Genomic DNA, 16,683 nt, shown 5'->3' with positions numbered 1-16,683 from the left:
ATTGTGGGGGCTTATGCAAATTTCAGTGAAATATCCAATGTTTAGATAGTGTCAGCTGACTCCTGAATGACACATGTACAAAACAAACTAAATTAAATAATCATTTAACAGAGGGGTTGCTGGGTGGCTCAGTAGGTTAAATATTTGCCTTTGCTCAGGTCATCATCCCAGGGTCTTGGGATCAAGCCAGGGATCAAGCCCTGCTTCCAGCCCTCTGCTCAGCAAGGACCCAATTCTCCTTCTCCCTCTGCCTGATGCTCTGCCTGCTTGTGCTCTCTCTCTCTCTGTGAAATAAAGAAATAAAGACTTAAAAAAAAATAATGATTATCTAACAGGTAACATACCTCTTTCTGTTTATTTTCTTACATATATTTGATAAACAAGTTTTCCATGTGTAATAGAAGAAAAGAAAAAGAAATAAAAACACTTCAAAAAAAAAACACCTCATATTATAAATATGACTGCAAGCCACATACAGCTACACCTAATGTGAAAAATCCATTAAATAAAATGTTGGCTACTGACATTGGTTTGAAAGATCTTCCGGGGCTTCCCAAGTGTCATTTGAAACTGGCCACCATATTCCAAAGACAAGAAGAGCCTGAAAGAAGAGGCAGGACACTCCCAATCAGTAGGTGGCAGATGTAACAAGCAAGGGAACTTACATACGAGGTTTGTCTTGGGTGGCCTAAGGCCAGTACATCTTTAACCTGATACCAGAATTTTAAAAGTTTAGAGGTCTTACTTGGGCTCAGTCATGTATATTTTACAGAAGGCCTCAGCAAGACATGAGTATCTCAGGGTCATGACCTTGGGGCCATTTCAAGAAAGGGCAAGACAAACTATGCACATTCCAAGGACAGGGTCAGAAATGAGGAGCCTCGATTTCTGGGCTCCAGTGCGTAGGTCGACTGGGGTCACGTGCTCTCCATGATCCTCCCAACAGACATTCATGTGGAGGCACTGCTTGATTAGCTGTCCTCCTCTTCCCTGCATAGGGTAATGCCTCAGCAGGGACTCAATTACTTGTTTGAGGCCAGGAATATGGTAATTCACAGAGTGATGACTGAGTTCATAAATCTGTGTTTTGGCCCTCTTGAAACCTGAGCCCTCTTCAGGGCACACACTCCACTCAACTGTCCAGAGGGCATCTGGTTGTCGTTGCTCAATGCACAGGCCCCAGCACATGAATCCTCTCTTCTCTGAAAATGAAATAGAACAGCTCAGGGTCCTGAGTCCACCCCTGTGTCAACACAGTGAGACAGTGTGGCAGCTGATGAGGGAGTGGTGGGTATCTTCCTGATGAGGCAATGCCCTTGCTGTGGAGAACTGTAACTCAGAAGAAAGGCAGTGTGTGCCCCTGCTCCTATTTATTCATTCATAGAACAGTATCCGGGGAGGGGAACTTGTCATCCCACTGAGTGGCACCTGCAGTGGCAAAGCTGTCTCGTCCTAGCAGAGCTGAGTAGGTCCGGGTTGGCTTCCTTGAGGTGGGGCTGCACCTCCCTGATACTGGTGTCAGCCATACCCAGGCACTGGTTCATAAACCTCTACTACCTCATTCTTGTTTCTAAAGGTTCTCCCACTTCCCAGCCTCATATAGAAATTAATTCCATAGAAGGCCCCGCCCCCCCGCAAATGGATGTATGTTTTTTCAATTCTTATACTCTCACTGCATTGATTTTATTATGAGTCTTATGATGTGGGAAGGGAGACAGGAATCCAACCCTATCCTTAGTCTTGTTCTAGTTTCTTCTCTCTGTTACTTGTGTTGACCTACCTGACACAGGCCCTGGAGGATGAGATTGGCACCCCTGACAAGACAATGCAAAAGCATGACCTCTATTACTTAGAGATTTTTTCCCCCAGAAACCTCATTATAACTCCCATCCAAGATTAGTTGATCCAAATTCAATATATAGTCTTCTTAGGTGACCTAACTTTCTGAGGCAGAAGTAAGAGGCCTAAAACAAAAGAAGTATAAAGTCTTCTTTGCTCCTTTTTAGTTGGCCAAAATCCAGATATTTTTCTCTTTCAATAAGGAAAAATATTGACTTCAAAGGAAAGCTTGTTTAAAAAGAGAGAGAGAGAGAGAGAGAGAGAGAGAGAGAGGAAATAAGGTGGAGAAGACCCAGAGGTGTTTATAGGAGGCTCCTATTTCAGTGCTCCTTGTCCTTTCTCCTTTCCACCCATGGCTGTCAAAATTAGGCTGTGGTCAAAAGGTTGTCTTCTTCTTCTCCCTGGGGTAGGAATCAGAGAATGTTTTCCAAATTTTCATATATGGAAGTTTCCCCAAGTCTTGCCTTTGTATCTATATAATTTTTTAACCCTACTCTCAAGCCATGATAAATTATTACTATTACTACTACTACTATTACTACTACTACTGCTATTAATCAAGGTGACAGTATAGAGCTTCTTGTGTGAATCAAAATAATCATTATTTGAACTGATTGAAACCCATAGTCTGACTCATTATTTTCCATTTGAAATCATGCTGCACTATGTTACCTAATCATGCCCTTAAAATAATTTATATAGTGAATGAAGCACTTACATTATGAGTCTCTTATTTCGCTTATAAGCATATATGGAAATGTGGATCCCAAATACATCACTTCCATTCAAAAATAATTCCCTCCCTCTGGCACCTGATATTTTTTCTTCATATTCCCTCAAGAAAGCTTCACAGAGACAAAACTAGATAACTTTATGCTCAGCCGCTTTAGTCTCTGGCTCAGTATCACTGGTGGTAGGTCAGTCTCCACAGAGTACCTCCTTTAATTTAGATTAGATGTATGCTAAAAGCTCATCTGAAAGCTCTCCACTTCTGCCAAGGACTTTTTATTGTATTATACCTCCCCAGTATCAAGGAAAGAGTGTCCATGAAAACCAATTTAATAGAAGGTCCAAAATATTTACTTTGTAGTGTCTAAATCATAAATTCTCTATTACCTCTCCCAGGGATTTTTAGAAGTTCTAGAAAGACATGATTTTTGGCATCTGTTATCACATCATTTTGTAGAAGAAAATTAAAGTCCCAAGAAAGGAAGAGAAAGAGAAATCATATACTTAGTATAATGGCAAAAAAACACAAAAGTTTATCGTTCATATATTGAACACGGTTTTCCCTGTGGAAGGATAGATTGGTGAGCAGATGAAGGAAGCAGAGAAGAATCTGGACTTTCTTCTAGATGTCAGTCTCTTTCAGTTTTCCAGGGTCATACGTTTTATATCACATTCTGACAATACATCAAATTTCACTTTGTGAAGTTGAAACACTCATGAATGTGATGACAGTGAAGCCAAAGAGAAGGATAACATTTGGAATATTAGTGAGGCCATTTCAGCACACAGATAGTATTTGTAGGTGTTATATACACATAATGGAGACAGACAAGTATTTTTCTTTAAGATTTATTTATTTTTGAGAAAGAGAGAATACATATGCACGGTGTTGGGCAGGGGGAAGGGCAAATAGAGAGAATCTTCAAACAGTATCCCCCAGCACAGAGCCTGATGTGGGGTTCCATCTCATAACCCATGAGATCATGACCTGAGCCAAAACTAAAGGTCAGACTCTTAACTGAACTGAGCACCCAGGTTCCCCAGGAAACAAAAGTATAGATTCTCATCTGGATCACCAATTATCTGTATTACTCTGAAAAAATTGACTTAATTCTCTATACCTCTTGAGATCATTATAAAGTTTAAATGAATTAAATCATATCAATAATTTCTACAGAACCTGACATTTTTAATGATTCAATGAATTAGCTAATATAATATTGGTAACAGTCACTGTAATGGAAAATGATTCTTATTTATATCAGTCTTCCTCTGTTAACAGTTATCTAATAACCTATGACTCCAATATTAACCTCTCTATGAATGCCACTGAAATTTGGTGAGTGTACTAGACATTATTTGTTCTAATTTCATTGCTCCATTTTCTTTTTTTTTTTCATTGCTCCATTTTCTGACCTTTACTTTCCCCTATATATTTATTTTATTCTAGATGATACAAAGATGATAATGTTGACAATGATGATGATGATAAGGACACTGTGAGTAACAACATATGCCCGTATTGAACATGAGATATTAAAGGCAAACATGAAGGTCACATTCTGATGGGGCGAAACATACGGACAATGGCTCGGCGGATCTCCTTTGTCTTGGCACTATAAATCAGAGGGTTGAGCACAGGAGGTACAAAGAGGTAAACATTAGACATGAGGACATGTATGTAGCGTGGGGCATGCTTCCCAAAGCGGTGGACTACAGAAACCCCAATCATTGGTACATAAAATGCAAGTACAGCCAAGATATGTGACACACATGTGTTGAGAGCTTTCAGGCGTTCCTTGCGGGAAGCGATGGCCATGACTGAACGCAGAATGAGCACATAGGAGAGGAAAATAAAAAACATGTCCATGCCAAAGGTAGATACAAGAACAAAGAGTCCATAGATGCTGTTGATAGTGATATCAGCACAGGCTAGCTTCATCATGTCTGGGTGCAGGCAATAGGAGTGAGAAAGAACATTGGATCTGCAGACAGGCAGCCTCTTGAAGAGGAAGGGAAGGGGAAAGAGGGTGATGAAGCTCCGGGCAGTCACAGCTACGCCGATTCCAGCAATGACTCCATTGGTGAGCACAGTGGCATAGTGCAAAGGATCACAAATGGCCACATAGCGGTCAAAGCTCATGGCCAGCAGAATCCCTGACTCCATCATGGAGAAGGAATGAATGAGAAACATCTGGATCAGACAGGCATCAAAAGCAATGCTGCGGGCGTTGAGGCAGAAGGTTCTGAGCACGGTGGGCAGCGTGGCCATGGACATGGCCACGTCACTGAAGGACAGCATGGACAGGAAGTAGTACATGGGCTCGTGGAGACTGGGCTCCACTCGCACGGCCTGTAGGATCACAGTGTTGCCTCCGAGGGCCACGGCATACATCACACAGAGGGGCCCTGCTAGCCAGGAGTGAGAGCTCTCCAGACCAGGGATGCCAGTCAGGAGGAAGGAAGCAGGATGACTGACATTGAACAGTCCCATGGCAGGGGGAAGCCAGGGCACTTTATAGGTTCGGACCTGGAGGACTTTGGAGAGTTGCCCTTTCTGGGGGGCAGGGGCCAGGGAGTCGGAGACACCGGGCATGAAGTCCACACAGTGGGAAACTGAGGCCTTCCTGAGATCACTGCTTAGGGGAAAACATTGGCAAACTTCCTTTCTTCATATTTCCTCAGCATCAGGCTTCCGGCTGGGATAATAACCCTCTGTTTTATAGATGAAGGAAGACATTGATAATACATCAGTTAGGTAAAAGAAAATGTTTCAGTCGCATTATGTTAAGCCGTATTCTCTACAATTTCAATATGTCCTTGAAGCAGCATTGAACGTGTTAATAGAGAACCTTGGCAGGTTGTGGCATCAGGAACTCACATTATTAACCCCTCACCACATAGGCACAGCCTTACCCGGGTTTTGTTACAATGACACGTTACTCACTGCATTCCCAGACCTTAACTGCAAAGACTTTTCTGTCTGTGAGAGTGATTATAGTTGGTATTCTCCCGTCATTCGGATGATCTGGAAACTCTTTCACCTTCATTGCCTCATGATGATTAAAGACAGGGTTGGAAAGCTTTGCTTCTGGCAGAACTGTTTCAGGCAAAGGCACCCTCCTTAGGCAGAGGAACTCCAGAAATATTTTCCATTTCCCCTTCTCCCAACACTAATGACACAAGGCCAGAGCCTAATCTCAGAGTCTTTGCTGAAGAGGAGGAAGGAAGAAGGGGACTTGGGAGCCTCCGTTATCTCAAGGCCCCAGAAGTGCTCCAGGTAGGACTAATGCAGCATTATTACATGGGGAACGTGCCTGGAATTTCTGGGGTAGTATATGACTCGGATCACCCCGTGGTTCCCAAGATCAGTGCCACCTCTCTGTGTGATTCATTGCATCCGTTCTAGTCACAGAGCTCAGTCTGTGCCCGCCTGGCCTGTCTCCCTCCAGGCATGTGATTGCTTGGGATCCACCACTGAACAAACCCTTTTTTCTTCCCCCTGAATACAATTCCCATTCTTCATACACCACCAGTGATGGAATTTAGGGGAAAAAAACCCAGAAGACAAGTAAGCAAAAGTGAAGGGAACAGAGAGAAGGAAGAAGAAACCAGGCTTCAATGAGCACGACTCCGGGCAGGGCAGGGCCAAAGCCATTCTGCGTGTAGGGATTTAAGTTTTAGTATTTGTGGGAAAGTGGCTTGCCTGGCAGTCCCAGGATCACATTCTTTATCATTCCCAGCAGTGACTCACTCATGGTGTGAGTTGTCTGGGTGAATGTGAAGAAAGGAAACCAGGAGAGAAACCAAGCAGTATGGAGCACATTATGTGTCAGATACTCTGCAAGGAAAAGGTTGTATCTACTTACCAGGCTAATCCATGACAGATGAGGAGGCTTCTGGCTGTGAGCCTGCCTCCCACCACAGGGCAAGTAGCTGGTGATGCCTCAATTTGCATAGTGATGTGTAAGACTCTCTAGTATCTTATTCAGTCTTTGAGGCACCAATAAGGTGTTGGAGGAGAATTTGAAAAGGAAAATAGAGTACACATTTCTGGACGGAGATTTCAAAGGTACTCTTGGACCCACGGGATGGGCACAGACTCATGTGGCAAAGAAGAGGCCGAAGTCCCTGTCTCCAATGCTGGACCCAGTTCCTGCAACCCTGGAACTCTGAACCCTCCCCTTCTCTGCAGCCAATAGGGACCAGGTGGTTTAGGGGAAGGGGTGCTGGAGGGGTGAGGAGCCCTGGGGCTAAGCTGGCTCTGGCTTGCCCTGGCTGTGTGTGAGCTTGAGAGAGTTTTGTTCTCTTTGTAGATCAAGCCCCTTCCCACTTGTCACTGTTGTTTGGATGTATTCTCTGATTCTTCATGGATCTCATGTTCTGTTACATTTGAACTTCTAGTCAAAGAGAGAATGCCTATAAAGTTTGCTGTGCAAGAAGGCACAGATAGGCAGAGATGGAGTTGGGGAATGAACAGAGAGGCTCTTCTGATGACCAGCCTTGAAACCAAGGGCAGAAAAAGCAAAAGATTAGAGATGCTTGGCCAAGTCAGGCTCTTGTAAAGTTTAAGACTAGCTGATTTCCTTACTCTCTTATTTCCTGAGCAGCTTTCACAGGCTTTAATGTCAGAATTCCTAATCAAATCGAAGGTTTTGTGATGTGATCACTCAGCTGTTAGTTTGATCCATTTTGTAGCTTGTGAAACCCTTGCTCCTGGATTTCAGAAGTTTGCCTGTGCCGAGCTGACTTTCCTCCCTAGTCTGTGCGATGTTAATGAGTCATAGAGACCTGGATCCCAAATGCATTGAATCTGCCCAGTGAGCTGTGTGCACAGAGAATCACAGCGCAGTACCCAGAGTTGCACAGTTAGTGGCTGTGCCAGAACAGGGACCCCAGTCCTGGGGCTCTGCACCTGCTCTGCTCACTCTACTCAAAGCTCCCTTGTGCTAACCTCCAGGCACTCTCTCCCTTCTCATCTGTCATCTCCTCCATCCCTTTCAGGGTTTCACTCCTTCTTAAAGCAGGCTTCAGGTGAGTCAGCTAGCTGCCCCCTACAGGGTTTCAGAACTCACCAGAAGCCAGACAGAGGAGAGACACTGGAGGAACAACACACCCTTCTCTCTATCAGCTAGCATGAATTCATGACTGCCCATTTTGTATCTAATTCTAAGCCTCTGGAGAGAGCAGAGTGATGCTGCTTTGTGTCTGAAAAGTCATCAGGAAGGTTTTAGCCTCTAGAGGTCCTTAGAGACCATGGAGAATAAAGCGTGTGCTCCTGTTTCTGAAAAAGAATTCAGCAATTAATTAGCCAGTCCAATTCTCTACCCCATGCAAGATACCATCTGTGACGGAAGGACAGGAGTTTAAGAAATGATCTCATTACCTTCTAGGGGATCCTGGGACTATGTAATATGTTGACCAAGTCCAACATTTAAAGTATTAACAGAAAATAAAACCAATTTTGCTTAACTGACCCCTTGGAATTAATTGAATCTGGCTAGTTCTTTCTTCCACCCTGGATGGAAACAGAGTTTCCTAAGATTTCTGGTCACATTCAGAGGATCGCATAGCCTCTGGTGACCCTGGTGCATATTCACAATGCCCATGCTCACATAATGGCCAGAAGGTCCAGCATTCAGTCACACTATTCCTCTCCCCCAATCCCTCACTTGCTAACCTGGCTTTTGATATTTCATTCCAGAAGGGCAGAGTAGAGACAGTGGATGATTCACAATCCATGAGTGCTTCAGTTGGCTGTTACCATGCTTACTAGGTGTGTTAAGTGTTTCGACCTGACTCTTTCATATTGTGTTTCATAGATTACTGAAGAAAATTCTGGGCAGCCCAGGTGGCTCAGCGGTTTACTGCCGCCTTTGGCTCAGGGCGTGATCCTAGAGACCCAGGATTGAGTCCCATGTCCGGCTCCCAGCATGGAAGCCTGCTTCTCCCTCTGCCTGTGTCTCTGCCTCTCTGTCTCTGTGTTTCTCAAGAACAAATAAATAAAATCTTAAAAAAAAAAAAAGAAACTTCTTTCCCTCTTTTACTTCTTCTTCACTTAATGTAAATTAATATCTCTTTATTCTGAATGGCTGATTATGATTTCACCCTACACAGGTCACCCTTGTAGAAATGTAGGCTCTGTGGACCAAATCAAAGACACCATGACAGCTGTCTCTAGCATACAGATCATCCAGGGAATGGTCAACCTTACACCAGTGTAACAAATACCCACCTCACAACATCACTAGTCTGTCATTCCAACAGCAGGGGCACTGTCATTTCTCCACTTCGATTTATAGGCCCTATGAATAAGGTACCTGTCTGCCACGTCTCTCTTTCCCCTAATATCAAGTAACATATGTTCTCTTGTAGAATTCTTAAGGATTCTTGACCCAAGGTAAAATGGGCTGTACCTCTCTACCCCTTTCTCTTGGGTGTGGAGTATGAGGTTGAGAACTTAATTCTTTCCAGTAGTCCTCTTCAGAAATCTTATCCTCTGGGATGCCTGGGTGGTTCAGCCGTTGAGCATTTGCCTTGGGCTCTGATTGTGATCCCAGGGTCCAGGATCAAGTCCCACAACAGGCTCCATGCAGGGAGCCTCCTTCTCCCTCTGCCTATGTCTCTACCTCTCTCTCTCTCTCTCTCTCTCTGAATAAATAAATAAAGCCTTTAAAAAAAAGAACTCTTATTCTATAATTCATGACTCTTTTATAACTTTAATTAGTGTAGAATTTCTCAATCACAGCACTATTAACATTCAGGGCTGGATAATCCTTTATTGTGGTGTGATATCCTTTGCTTCCTGGAATATTTATCAGTATCCCTGGTGTTCACACAGCATGTGTTCCACCCCAGTATTGACTTCCAAAAATGCCTTCAGACACTGCCAAACATCCCTGTGGGACAAAGCACCATAGGGGAGAACCACTGAATCCCGAGGAGGCAAGTAGGTGTTTAAAGTTTCGCTACCCAGTTCTCTAAAAACTAATTCCAAATTTCCCCCAGGTTGTTCATTAAGAAGAAAGTACCCACTGTCTTTACGTATTGACCATTTGGAGATATGAAGGATTCACATTAAAATTCTGTTCCTTGTAAGTGTACATGTCATAATCCCGGCAGATTGGATTCTGTTCTTCCGAAAGGCCACTTTGGAACTGCAGTTATCCAGTTTGGAGTTTGCCTATTCCTTTATTGAACCCTTCCCTCTGCAAGGATTTCAGCTTGTGTGCAGACATTGCCTTCATCACTCCCCTTTCCCATCATCTCTGTTATTCCTTGACTTACCAACGTAGTTCAGAAAGAGGTCTTATGCATCTGTTGCAGGTTCTTAAACACTACTCTAGTTCATGCTTCCTGCTTCCAATCTTGTGGCCTCATCATTTCCTCTGGGTGGATTTCTGTTACCTAAAGCTCTTCCTGCTGATTCAGGATAAGCCTAGGATTCTCTAAGATTCTTAAGCTCTAAGCTTCATTAGAAGCCTTATGTACTCTGTGACTCTTCTCCTAATGTTTAAGCTTGTTCATGACACTCTAGTTCTTTTCTTTTCTTCATGAGGGAGTTTATCAAATACTACTGAATTCTCTACAACCTTAAATAAATTAAGGACTCTGTGTTATATTCATTGCCTTATCTGACCTACGTAGCTCATTGCTTGCATCTTGGTTGTGTTTGAGAATGAATGAATGACATTACTGTCAATGTCATAATCACAGATGAAGTCTGGCATGGCTTTCTGTGATATAGATATTTAGGAACTGCTGTTGGGTTGGAGTGAGTCTGTGGGCACATGCATATTCATGACATAGCTAACGATGTTTCTGTAAATCAGCAGTTCTTACATGGATCCTCTGAGAGTGTCATCTGTGTTTATTACCATTCACTGGTTTTCAAAGTTTCTTTAAAACTTAGATGTTGAGAAATATTTTTGGAGATGAGAAATAACATGAGCAGTGCAAACAGCCATTTTCAGAATATCACATGGGATTTGGACTTGCAGCCAAATAATTTGAACCGTGGTTTGGCCTCAGTCGATTCTTCCCAAATACTTCCTCCTTTATATTTCCTGAAATGTTGCTGCTATGGTCAATGAGGGGATGTATTCAGAGTGTCCACAGCCTATGGTTGCAAAATTCATTTTGAGACCATGAAGAAGTAAGGGGTCTGGTTCCTCTCACATCCCCTAATGTAACCTAGAGGCTCAATAATATTTGTTGAATAAAAAAGTAAATGATTAAATGAAATAGCCCAACACCACTGTTATGTATGTAGTCTGTGCCTAGATTGATTAAAGCTTTCGGAATTCTGGAATATGAATCCTATATCCATATTAGTATCAATTTATAAGTTAAAAATTACCAAAACATCCTCTTCATATTAAAATGTAAAATATTCCTTATTTTAATAAATTATGAATACTATGTGGCAAAGGGATATATCAAAGATGCTCAACATCACTCATCACCAGGGAAAAATAAATAAAAAGCACCATGAGATACCACTCCACACCTGTCAGATGGCTAAATCTAAATAGTCAAGAAATAACATGTGTTGAACAGATGTGGAGAGAAAGGAACCCTTGTACACTGTTGGTGGGAATGCAGACTGGTACAGCCACTGTGGAAAACAGCATGGAGTTTCCTCCAAAAATTTAAAATAGAAATAACACATGGTCCTGTAATCCCACTACTTTACCTGAGTATTTACCTGAAAACAGTAATTTTTAGTAATGTATGCAACCTTCCTTATGTTTATTGCAGCATTATTTTCAATAGCCATGATATAGAAGTAACCCAAATGTCCATTATAGTTGAAAGGATAAAGAAGAGGTGACCTAGGGCGGGGCAAGATGGCAGAGGAGAAGGGTCCCCAAGTCACCTGTCCCGGCCAACTTACCTAGGTAACTTTCAAATCATCCTGAAAACCTACAAATTCGACTTGAGATTTAAACAGCTGGAATTCTAAAGAGAGAAGGGTTTTTACTTCTACCAAGGTAGGAATGTGGGGAAAAAAAAAAAAAGAAGAAGAATCCAGTGGGGGAGGGGCCCCCGCGAGGAGCCGGCTAAGGCCAGGCAGCGAGAGCCTCCGGAGCAGGAAATCCCAGCCTCTGAGAAGCAGGAACTTTAAAAATCCACACCAGATTCTTCCCAGAGGGAAAGGCGCTCGCAGGGAACTCGGGCAGAACCGCAGGAGGGGCAGAGGAGCCCCCAGGTCCCCGGGGTCACTAACAGAGGAAGCGCCCTACACCGCGGGCCCAGCGGGTAAAGGGCTGGAGCGCCCGGCGGGGCCTCGGGAGCAGCTCAGGCGGGGGCTCCGGGGAGGGGGCTGGGGGCTGCTGCCTTCGGGAGCCGCGGGCCCGGAGCATGATTCCAGGAGCTCAGGCCCCGGACCCCAGGGCGCAGGGGACACAGACCAGGATCCTGCGCTCCTCTGGGGCAGGCGGGGCGGGGAGGGCACAGGACAGCGAGGACGCTCCTGCTGCCGGGCTCACCCAAGCTGTGCAGATCGGCGCCCCCGTGGCCCCGGAGCATCCAGGCCAGCGTGGACTGGGAGACTGCGGGAGTGACTGCGGGAGTTACTGCGTGAGCTGACTCCAGGGCTGGACCCTGGCCGCCACCACTGTTGTTCCTCCCTGTGTCACCTTGTGCCTGGGAAGGTCGGGGCCACCAGGGAACAGGGACCTCACAGGATAAACAGCTCCCACTGAGCCCAGCACCCTGCAGGGGGCAGGGCATCTCCCCCAGGTGCACACACCTGAGAATCAGCAAAGCAGGCTCCTGCCCCAGAAGACCAGCTGGAAGGACAGGGGAAGAGCAAATTCTTGGCCCAGCAGCACTGGAAAGCTCCAGGGGAAATCGAGGGATTTACAGTATATAGAACAGAGGATACCCCTCTTTGGTTTTTTTGTTTGTTTGTTTTTTGTGGTTTGTTTTGTTTTGTTTTGTTTTTTGGTTTTCTTTTTCTTCCTTTTTCCAGTACAACTCGTTTTTAGCCACTCTGCACTGAGCAAAATGACTAGAAAGAACTCACCACAAAAGAAAGAATCAGAAACCGTACCCTCTATGACAGAATTGGAGAATTTGGATTACAATTTGATGTCAGAGAGCCAATTCAGAAGCACAATTATAAAGCTACTGGTGGCTCTGGAAAAAAAGCATAAAGGGTTCAAAAGACTTCATGACTACAGAATTTAGATCTAACCAGGCCGAAATTAAACATCAATTAAATGAGATGCAATCCAAACTGGAGGTCTAATGACGAGGGTTAATGAGGTAGGAGAAAGAGTGAGTGGCATAGAAGACAAGTTGATGGCAAGGAAGGAAGCTGAAGAAAAAAGAGGAAAACAATTAAAAGACCATGAGGAAAGGCTAAGGGAAATAAAGGACAGCCTCAGAAGGAAAAAAAATCTACGTTTAATTGGGGTCTCAGAGGGCGCCAAATGAGGCAGAGGACCAGAAAGCATATTTGAACAAATTATGGCTGAGAACTTCCCTAATTTGGGGAGGAAAACAGGCATTCAGATTCAGGAGCTAGAGAAATCCCCCACTAACATCAATAAAAACCGTTCAACACCTCCACATTTAATAGTGAAACTTGCAAATTCCAAAGATAAAGAGAAAATCATTAAAGCAGCAAGAGACAAGAGAGCTCTAACTTATATGGGGAGAAATATTAGATTAACAGCAGCTGTCTCCACAGAGACCTAGCAGGCCATAAAGGGCTGGCAGGATATATTCAGGGTCCTAAATGTGAAGAACCTGTGGCCAAAAATACTCTATCCAGCAAGACTCTCATTCAGAATAGAAGGAGAGATAAAGAGCTTCCAAGATAGGCAGAAACTGAAAGAATATGTGACCACCAAACCAGCTCTGCAAGAAATATTAAGGGGGACTCTGTAATAGAAAGAGGATGCCCAAAGAAATAATCCACAAAACAGGGACTGAATAGGTATCATGATGACACTAAATTCATATCTATCAATAGTAACTCTGAACGTGAATGGGCTTAATGATCCCAACAAAAGATGCAGGGTTTCAGACTGTATAAAAAAGCAGGACTCATCTATTTGCTGTCCACAAGAGACATATTTTAGACCTAAGGACACCTCCAGTCTGAAAATGAAAGGTTGGAAAACCATTTACCATTCAAATGGTCCTCAAAAGAAAGCAGGGGTAACCATCCTCATATCAGATAAAGTAAAGTTTATCTCAAAGACTGTAGTAAGAGATGAAGAGGGACACTCTGTCATACTTAAAGGATCTATCCAACAAGAGGACCTAACAATCATCAATATTTATGCCCCGAATGTGGGAGCTGCCAAATATATCAATTAATAATCAAAGTAAAACCATACTTAGGTAATACACTAATACTGAGAGACTTCAACATGGCGCTTTCTGCAAATGACAGGTGTTTAAGCACAACATCTCCAAAGAAACAAGAGCTTTAAATGATACACTGGACCAGATGGATTTCACAGATATTGAATGTTACATCCAAATGCAACTAAATACACATTCTTCTCAAGTGCACATAGAACTTTCTCCAGAATAGACCACATACTGGGTCATAAATCAAGTCTCAACCGATACCAAAAGATTGGGATTTTCCCCTGCATATTTTCAGGCCATAATGCTTTGAAACTTGAACTCAGTCACAAGAAGAAATTTGGAAGAAACTCAAACACGTGGAGGTTAAAGAGCATCCTGCTAAAAGATGAAAGGGTCAACCAGGAAATTAGGGAAGAATTAAAAAGATTCAGGGAAACTAATGAGAATGAAGATACAACCATTCAAAATCTTTGGGATACAGTCGAAACTGTATGAGAATGGATACAACCGTTCATACAACTTTTGGGATTCAAAAGCAGTTCTGAGAGGGAAATACATCACAATAGAAGCATCCCTCAAAAAATTGGAAAAAATTCAAATACAAAAGCTAACCTTGCACCTAAAGGAACTGGAGAAAGAAGAGCAAAAAATACCTATGCCAAGCAGAAGAGAGTTAATAAAGATCCAAGCAGAACTCAATGAAACAGAGACCAGAAGAACTGTAGAACAGATCAGCAAAACCAGGAGTTGGTTCTTTGAAAGAATCAATAAGATAGATAAACCATTAGCCAGCCTTATTAAAAACGAAAGAGAAAAGGCTCAAATTAATAAAATCACAAATGAAAAAGGAGAGATCACGACCAATACCAAAGAAATACAAATGATTTAAAAAACATATTATGAGCAGCTATACACCAATAAATTAGGCAATCTAGAAGAAATGGATGCATTTCTGGAAAGCTACAAACTACCAAAACTGGAACAGGAAGAAATAGAAAACCTGAACATTCAATAACCAGGGAGGAAATTGAAGCAGTCATCAAAAACCTCCCAAGACACAAAAGTCCAGGGCCAGATGGCTTACCAGGGGAATTTGACCAAACATTTAAAGAAGAAACAATACCTATTCTACTAAAGCTGTTCCGAAAAATAGAAAGGGATGGAATACTTCCAAACTCGTTCTATGAGTCCAGCATCACCTTAATTCCAAAACCAGACAAAGACCCCACCAAAATGGAGAATTAGATGAATATCCCTGATAAATACAGAAGCAAAAAATTCTCAACAAGATACTAGTCAATAGGGAAGTCCGGGTGGCTCAGCGGTTTAGCGCTGCCTTCAGTCCAGGGTGTGAACGTGGAGACCCAGAATCAAGTTGCACATCAGGCTTCCTGCGTGGAGCCTGTTTCTCCCTCTGCCTGTGTCTCTGCCTTTCTCTCTCTGTGTGTGTGTGTCTCTCATGAATAAATAAATAAAATCTTTAAAAAATATATTATTAAAAAAAAGGATACTAGCCAATAGGATCCAACAGTACATTAAGAAGGTTATTCACCATGACCAAGCAGGATTTATCCCCGGGAAACAAGGCTGGTTCAACACTCATAAGCAATCAACCTGATAGATCATATCAACAAGAGAAAAAACAAGAACCAAATGATCCTCTCAATAGATGCAGAAAAAAGATTTGACAAAATACAGCATCCATTCCTGATCAAAACTCTTCAAAGTGTAGAAATAGAGGGGACATTCCTCAGCATCTTGAAAGCCATCTATGAAAAGCCCACAGCAAATGTCATTCTCAGTGGGGAAATGCTGGGAGCCTTTCCCCTAAGATCAGGAACAAGACAGGGATGTCCACTCTCACCACTACTATTTAACATAGTACTAGAAGTTCTAGCCTCAGCAATCAGACAACAAAAAGAAATCAAAGGCATTCAAACTGGCAAAAAAGAAGTCAAACTCTCTCTCTTTACCAACGACATGATACTGTACCTAGAAAACCTAGAAAAAGACTCCACCCCAAGTTTGCTAGAACTCATACAGCAATTCAGCAGTGAGGCAAGATACAAAATCAATGCCCAGAAATCAGTGGCATTTCTATACACTAACAATGAGACTGAAGAAAGAGAAATTAAGGAGTCAATCCCATTTACAATTGCACCCAAAAGCATAAGATACCTAGGAATAAACCTAACCAAGGGGTAAAGGATCCATAACCTAAAAATTACAGAACACTTCTGAAAGAAATTGAGGAAGATACAAAGACATGGAAAAATATACCTTGCTCATGGATTTGAAGACTTAATATTGTGAAGATGGCAATGCTACCCAGGGCAATTTACACATTTAATACAGTCCCTATCAAAATACCATGGCTTACTTCAGAGGGTTGAAACAAATCATCCTAAGATTTGTGTGGAATCAGAAACGGCTCCAAATAGCTGGGGAATATTGAAAAAGAAAACCAGAGCTGGGGACATCACAATGCTGGATTTCAGGTTGTACTACAAAGCTGTGGTCATCAAGACAGAGTGGTACTGGCACAAAAACAGACACATAGATCAATGGAACAGAACAGAGAATCGAGAAGGGCCCTCAAATGTATGGACAACTAATATTCGACAAAGCAGGAAAGGCTATCCACTGGAAAAAGGACAGTCTCTTCAATAAATGGTGCAGGGAATTAATGGATAGTCTCTTCAATAAATGGTGCTGCTGCTTCTCCACATGCAGAAGAATGAAACTAGACCACTCTCTTACACCATACACAAAGATAAACTCAAA

The 16,683-nt window shown here is 42.8% G+C and overlaps 1 protein-coding gene across 1 annotated transcript; it reads right to left on the bottom strand.

Annotated features, from left to right (window-relative positions):
- Positions 1 to 4,123: 4,123 nt before the first annotated feature.
- LOC144294789 (olfactory receptor 51I2) lies at positions 4,124 to 5,062 on the bottom strand. The gene has a single exon (XM_077866747.1). It carries the CDS (start codon positions 5,060 to 5,062, stop codon positions 4,124 to 4,126), a length of 939 nt encoding a protein of 312 aa, XP_077722873.1.
- Between the last annotated feature and the right edge of the window lie 11,621 nt (positions 5,063 to 16,683).

This window comes from Canis aureus, chromosome 23 (genome assembly GCF_053574225.1).
Source record: "Canis aureus isolate CA01 chromosome 23, VMU_Caureus_v.1.0, whole genome shotgun sequence".
NCBI classification, from domain to species: domain Eukaryota; kingdom Metazoa; phylum Chordata; class Mammalia; order Carnivora; family Canidae; genus Canis; species Canis aureus.
This window is presented reverse-complemented; position numbering and strand designations above follow the sequence as displayed.